This window comes from Triticum urartu, unplaced genomic scaffold (genome assembly GCF_003073215.2).
Source record: "Triticum urartu cultivar G1812 unplaced genomic scaffold, Tu2.1 TuUngrouped_contig_4387, whole genome shotgun sequence".
NCBI classification, from domain to species: Eukaryota; Viridiplantae; Streptophyta; class Magnoliopsida; order Poales; family Poaceae; genus Triticum; species Triticum urartu.
This window is the reverse complement of record NW_024114971.1, coordinates 1-7,477: the sequence shown is the minus strand read 5'-3', so window position 1 is coordinate 7,477 and position 7,477 is coordinate 1. Positions and strand designations below refer to the sequence as shown.

Here is a 7,477-nt window from a genome sequence, read left to right as displayed (position 1 = left end):
CTAGTTGCAAGTCCACCCTCGACTCGCAACTAGGCTTATAGTTGTCCCAGTTGCAAGTCCACCTGCGACTCACAACTCGTCTCGTAGTTTTGTGTAGTTTTCCCATTTGCAAGTCCAGCCTCGACCCACAACTCGTCTCGTAGGTTTTCGTCCTACTTTGCAAGTCCACCTTTGGCTTGCAGACCTTTTTTTATTCTTCGCCCCAATTGCAAGTCCAGCATTGACTTGAAATTGGGCTCCTAATTTTTTTTGCCGCATTTACAAGTTCACATCTACTTGTAACTGGGGTGAGCGACCAATTTTTATTCGAGGTACAATTCCATCTTCAATACGCAAAATGTGAGCCCTCACCCTGACAGTTAATATTTTTTTTCTTTGTTTAGCTGCTCAACATTGTTTCATTTTTATTTTTCCACCCAAACCATTTTTTTCAAATGTCCCACTTGTAAGCCCATTTTCGACCCTTTTTTAAGACATGCAACCGAGTGAGAGGGAACCAAGTTTTCATGTGTATTCTTTTTTGAAAAAGCCACCATTTATATAATATTTAGTTCCAGCCCATTGAGTTAGTTCCCCATCTTTCGTTGAAATCTCATAGTTGTATACAAATAAGACACATCCTTTTTTAGGCATATCCTTTTGTAGATAAGGCTAGTTTGTTCACCAATGCAACAATTGTTTGCATTTTTCAAATTTTGTTTTGGAATTTTGTAAAAATGACAGCATTTTCAAAAAATGTGTTCACCAATTCAAAAAATGTTCGCGTTTTTCAAAAATTGCTTTCATCAATTCAACAAAATCTAGAATTTTGAAAATATTGAGGTTTTCAAAAGTTGTTCAGAATTTTAATAGATGTTCTCATTTTCAAGTTTGTAAATTTACAAGTTGTTTTAGCTATATAGGAATTTTTAAGTTTCATGGACATTTTTATAAGTTTCCACTCACATGACCCTCGCATTGCCGCCCACCCGTGTACGTACATACATACGTACAATGATACACACATGTGTGATTCTTTAAGGTATACATGTCAAGCAGCGGCAGCACAATGCGTATCATGCACACAAAAAAGCTGTAGCACAATGCGTGCATGAAGTGAAGCAGAGACAGCACAATGCGTACCATGCGAAAAAAAGGCGGCAGCACAACGCATGCTGTTATCGTGAGTAGCGGGGCGCCAGCGAGGCAGCCGCACACACACCTACAACTCCTGTAGTCCTTCACGTATATGTGCCAGGCGGAAACAGATTGTTTCAAACAAAAAAAAATAACAAACAAAAAACAAGAGGGGTGGGTTTATGCTAGGGTGAGGTGGCATTGATGTCATACTTAGATATGACATAGTTATGTCACATCTAGATGTGGCTTAGACAGACCCTATGTTTTTCTCCTAATTTTGTTGTTCTTTTTGTACATTTGTACTTTACAAACAAACAAACAAAAAATGTACAAAATGCACAACAGAGTCCTACGATCTCCATCAATTATCGAAGACAATTATACATGAGTATTCCCTCGCAAAATAAATAATTATACATAAGTATGACACAAGAGCAATGCTTTTTTTTTGCGGAAAAACTTTCAATCTATTCATCATCAATTATGACAGTACAACGAACACCAGAAATAATAAATATTACATCTACTATGACTTGGGCTGCGGCTGGGTTTTGGTAGTCGGTTTCATCCCTCGTATTCTAGGGGCCCTTGTGCCTCGCCGTGTTCCCATCGAGTCGGAGCTACTAACAAGGTGCATTGGCAGTGGCGATGACACATGGTGGGTGGTCGCCTGGTTGGTTGCAAGGGTCTAACGTCATAGGTTGGCATGAGTCTCCATTTGTGATACAACGAGGTGTCATTGGTGGTGGTCATTGGTGAAGTCAGAGTCGCTACCCTGTGGAGGAGTTTGATGCTTGATGGCAACCTCGATGATGCCCTTTTTTCAATATCGTGTGTGTATTTATGTGGGTAGACAGATTAGCATGGTGTAACTCTGTATTGTTGTGGGTTGTTTTGCCGAGCTCTGGGTGGTCGCGGTTTGCCGCACGGTATGACACGGTAGGGTGCTCTCTGACAGCGCGGTGGGGGCTGAGAGGAGAAGATGAACCTTGATGTCACACACTGCACCATAGCTCCTCAGGATAGTGCTTCTTCCCAATACCTTGTCACATCCCAAGTTTTTCAAATTCGGAATGTCGATAATAAAATCACAGGGAATTAAAATTTTCACTAATTTTTTTGTGATTGATTGCTTTTACCTAGAAATGACTAGGAGTTGTTTGAAAAATTCGCTCAAACAAATTTGGAATGATTTAGAAAGCTTAAATTGTCATTTAGGGGGATTTTGATTTGATTATTAACCATTTGTCTGGGTTTTTTCTTTTGTTTTTTGAAATGGAGACAAAAGCTTTGCTTTGTCTGGGTTTATAATGCATGCACATATGCAATTCCCCAAAAAATAAAAATAAAATGCATGCACATATTCTTAGGCTCTCAGCTTGACCAGCTAAATGTATGTTGGACACCAAAAGCATTTCACTGAGTTCACATTTCCAATAAGTTTCCAACGACAATATAAAATGAAGGAACTCACAACTAGAACCTCATAACGTCAAGGATGCATCCACAGCACTGAATTCTAGTCACATCAGGGGCCCACATGCCATAGAACGTCCCCCCAAGTGCAAGATGTTATCAGGTTTTCAAGCAGCCAAACTTTAAGCCTACATACATGTTTCTACCCCCAGGCCCCAGCCAAAACGGATAAAAGGCCAACCAAATTCAGGGCACCCAAGCACCATTACAGCAAAGCAGTAAACTGCAGACTCAACCAAAAGACCACCCACACCAGGGAGGGAGGAGAAGACGCTACAACTAGAATCCGACGCCATGGATTTCGTCGCCCCACCCCTCCTTCCATCAATCACTAGAGCGAAGCTACTCCATGATCTGCATCGCCAACGGCTGCCGCACAAGATGAATGAATCCATGGTTCTAGTAGCAGGGGTGACCTTAAGTTCTTGAGTGGTAGATAGATCCCTCGACACTCCACCAGGTAGCCCCCAGTATCAGATGCCAAACCTGTTTCAGAGAGATCCAGGTTTTTCAATCAGAAACTAGAGATTGTTTAAGCGCAACAATGGCACCTTTAAAAGCACTTGCTTAACACCATCCCAAACTGTCCTAGTAAAAACAATGCACTCAAACAGAGGACATATTGATTCAATTTCAGTACAGTGGATACACTAAAGAGGTTTAGCCATAATGTCATATGTCATCACTTTATTTTGGGATAGAGGCCACAAAAAACCCTTGGATTTTGGGTGGCACCTTCACATGCCACACAACAGGAAGAAAGATAGGTTGGACACCTCTAAAATTAACAATGACACACAAAGACTACACCCCCTTAGATTCATATTGCCATAATTAAAGAATCTTCCTGTTCTGACTAAACCAGACTTAGCTATTGACTCAGGATCATACCACAGACTCATAAGCTCTACTGAAAAGGTTATCAGAAAGGTACCCTCCGATCCATATTAATTGGCGCTGATTTAGTAGGGAGTACTACATCTTAACTGTATCTCATCCCAGAGATCAAACACAGTTTTGTTCTTTTCATTAACTAGACAGTGCAAGTCCCCAAACTGTTTAGCTAATGGGGAATTTCCAAACGATATATCTTCCCAAAAACAAGCAGTTTTACAGTTTACTAAATGCCGTTGACAGGGGAATCACTATTCTTCATTCATTGATGGCCCTTCAACTTGTGGGTGACAGAATATGTTTTTTAGCAAGACTTGAGCAAGAAAAAAAAATACTCCAATAAACAGAAGATGTGGTATTTACTTTCCTAATCTCGGAGCTAACCATCATCCATCACACCAAGCTGTGCTCTCCCACCCCATGAAGAAAGAAGAAGAAAGCTTAAACCTCGAAAGCTACCTCCTTAGCTACAGAAATTTGGTAGACAACACCAGACCGAAGAATGTGCAGAGAAATAACCTGTAGTTTACACATCATTCGTCGATGTCCTGGACCCACTGCAGACCTTCTAACACTGACTCCACTGCTGTGTTTGGAATGACTAGCCCAACAATCCGATGGTTGTCATCTGTTGTCTCCAGGCGTACGACACGTATCCTCTTGTGAGCCTGTCGGGCCTGCTTATTCAGGGCCTTTTCTACCGCGCCCCACACAGGAAGTATTAGACCACCCAAAACATTAATCTCCTGTAACCTTCTGCCCACAGTACAATCGCTTCCAAGTCTGCACTTGGGCCCATGCATGCACTGCTTGGACGACACATCATATTCTTCCTGCCAGCCTTCCCCAGTTTTGCCAGCCAATGAGGCCTTCTTGTACTTTCCTTCTAGTTCAGCGAAAGGCATCTCCTTCGAAGCTTCCCCAACGGCAGGGCGAGTTACTCTGTACATTCCTTCCGTTGAGCCTTCAAACGCTAGTATGAAATGCCTCCTGCCCATCCACTCTCTCCGGGACTCGTAAAACCCTTCATTAGAAGAACACGCACCATCTTTCTGCCTTTCTTCAAGCATTGCCTTAGCCGACTCCCAAGTAACTCCACGGTCAATTGTAAGAGTGAACAATACCGTGGAAGCACCAGATAGGCTATCAACGTGAACTGTCTTCGGCGGTTCTTTCATTTCAACCCTTTTTGCTTTAATATCAACAATACCAGAATCAAGCCGTCCTTCACTTCGTGCATTCTGAATTACTACATCGAGTATGCTTGTGAAGAGATCAAATAACCTATTCTGGATGTTTGGAGCTAATCCCAGAATACGGTTGAGGAAACGGGCCACATCATGCATATCAGAATCAACAATCCTACCAGTAAGCTTTCCTCCATGTTTTCCAATGCAGATTACAGCATCCCTGATAATTCCAACTGCCACTAACGCAGCTTTTGATCTAGTGATGAATTCTTGGAGACTAGATTGATTCTCAGAGCATCCCAAAGGCACAACTGGAAATGCATCCTGTTCCATTATACCCCTGTACATCAATGTCAGGGCCTTTTTTCCATAACTGCTGTCATAGTTAAAAGCACTAAGTGATGGTCCAGCTCTTCGATCTCCTTGTGTTAAAGCTCCAAGAGACTCTAGTCGCTTTGCCACAATTGATGCAAATCGTTTTTCACCACCAAGGTTGGTAAAAAGAATCCTATATACAGGTGCAGAAGTTTGATTAGAACGATGTGTTCTCCCAAACTGCTGGGTTGCACGGTCTGCACTCCAAGGAAGTTCAAGTGTTATGTGTACTCTTCTTCTCTGATTTTTTACCCTTCGATCAGCATGTAAGGAAACACCAGCTGATCCTGCTTCCGATATTATTGCGATGAACTTTTCTCCGTCCATGAATAGCTGCTTTTCATGCATATTGATCATGTCCAATGCAATTTCTTTCGTGTTCCGCGCCTGGTAAACAACACCTTTTCCATCTGATGCTCTTATTAGCATGCCACGCCTTCCAGTTATTTCTGCAACATTGTCTGGACCACCTAGCTGATCAATGATATCATCTAGAGGATTATTAGGCAAATCTAAAGCACGGATGATTTCTAAAATCTTTGACTTCCTGTCCACTGCACTGTCATATCTCTTTGATAGTTCAGCCATGTAAGCATCTCTCTCTTTAAAATAGCCTTCTATTATCTCCTTGCATGCATAACATAACCAATCATCTGTCAACGTTCCAGTCCATGGTGGAATTGGACAGCCAGGGTGAACACTTGTAGCACAATTGGAACAATGAAGCAACAGGCTCTTCTCCTCCTCGGTATTGCAGATCTGACACATATGCAATTCCTCTTCAGAATCTGTTAATTCATGGTCTGACTCCAATGGAGAGTGCGCATCCATTCCATCATCACTATCTTCCATTTTTGCGAGTTTCCTAACTCGTCCTTTTAAGGATACATCGGGTCCATAATGCCGCTTACGCTGGACCTCCGTAACCTTGTCTTCACCTTGCTGAGAACAATCAGGTTTTGGAGGCAAGGGATAGTTATCTTCTACCAGCTTAAGAAGCAACTCTCTAGGGCCAGAAATGAAGTCTTCCATTTCAACACCATATTTTGTGATAGCTTCCTCTGTTCGAGCTTCACCAGTGCTCTGGAGACCAACCACCACACATCTTTCTTCTGCTAAGGCTTCCTTCACCAACTTCACAACAGCAGGTACCTTTGCAGACATACACATATGCCTAAAGAAACGCTGATGGCTGGCCCAGTATAACCGCCATATCTGAGCCGAATTGCTCTTGTCTTCTGCATAGTACTCATTTGCCGATAGGAGCTCAACACGTAACTCAGCCCAAAATTCAGCTGCCTTTCTGTACATATTCATCATTCTGTCCTCTAGAGGTGCCTCCACAACATCAAAATCAACACCCTTATAACTAAGTGTGCGGCAAACATACATGCCCCTAGCTTTCATGTCCATAGCAACAAGTTCAAGGGCACCCACACCACCTTTCTCAAGAGCACCTAGAAATTGGTGAAAACTCTGAAATGATGTTCCGTCCCCCCAGAGACCAAGCCGGACCATGTAGCCTAAATTCCGAGGCTCTGATGCACCAGTTGCTGAGCAGTAAACCACTCGAGCTTCAGGTAACATTTCCTGGATCTCAAGAACTGATTTACCAGTGCGAGTGGGCTGACCTCCTGCCTCAGGAATCAGATTTTTAGCCTTGTGGCACTCATCAAACACCACAAGACCATCGTACTCAGATCCACACCACTCTACCAGCTGCCGCAAACGTGAATACCCTTTCTCAGAGGATGCTATTAAACTGCTATAAGTTACAAAAACAACTCCGTCTGTGATCCCAGTGGCCTTTGAGTCTAACTTAGAATATGGCAGCTTGTTCAACGCGTGCACTTGCACACATTTTGCACCAACATCATCCAAATCTCTGCGGGCATCATATTTCAAGTCTGAACCAATGGAAATCCACAATGCCTTATGCCTCCCCTGTTGCCAATTCTCCCAGATCAATCCAGCAATTGTACGCCCTTTACCAACACCGGCTCCATCACCGATGAAGAAACCTGCTCTAGCACCAGTAGGGAGATGGTGAAGATGCCTCTGACAAGCATACACTATTGTCTCAATCTGTAAGCATGACAATGCCCTGGTCTCATCCAATTCATCCATAATAGCCAGGCTGTAAGTAGGTTCAGGAGGCTGCACCGCTGATAAAGATGAAGTCTCTACCACAGGGTCCGGATGAGGAAGACCAAGAGACAGCTTAGGAGGCCTATAGTCCATGAAAGTTTCACCAACAGTGTCACCTTCGTCTTCCTCGCGCTCAACGTCAAACGCAACCTCGTTGATCTCCTCCGGCGGCTCGGGCGGCGGGACCATTGGGGCCATCGGCATGCGCGGCGGCGGCATCATCGGTAGGAAGGGCATGTGCGGCATTGGGACTGGGGGCGCGGGCGGAGGCGGTG

General features: G+C 43.5%; 1 protein-coding gene across 1 annotated transcript; it reads right to left on the bottom strand.

Annotated features, from left to right (window-relative positions):
• Positions 1–2,533: 2,533 nt before the first annotated feature.
• LOC125527744 (protein FORGETTER 1-like) lies at positions 2,534–7,465 on the bottom strand. Its single transcript, XM_048692263.1, has 2 exons — positions 4,009–7,465; positions 2,534–3,081 (listed from the first exon to the last, which is right to left on the bottom strand). The coding sequence occupies exon 1, from the start codon at positions 7,446–7,448 to the stop codon at positions 4,023–4,025; it is 3,426 nt and encodes a 1,141-aa protein (XP_048548220.1). The 5' UTR covers positions 7,449–7,465; the 3' UTR covers positions 2,534–3,081; positions 4,009–4,022.
• Between the last annotated feature and the right edge of the window lie 12 nt (positions 7,466–7,477).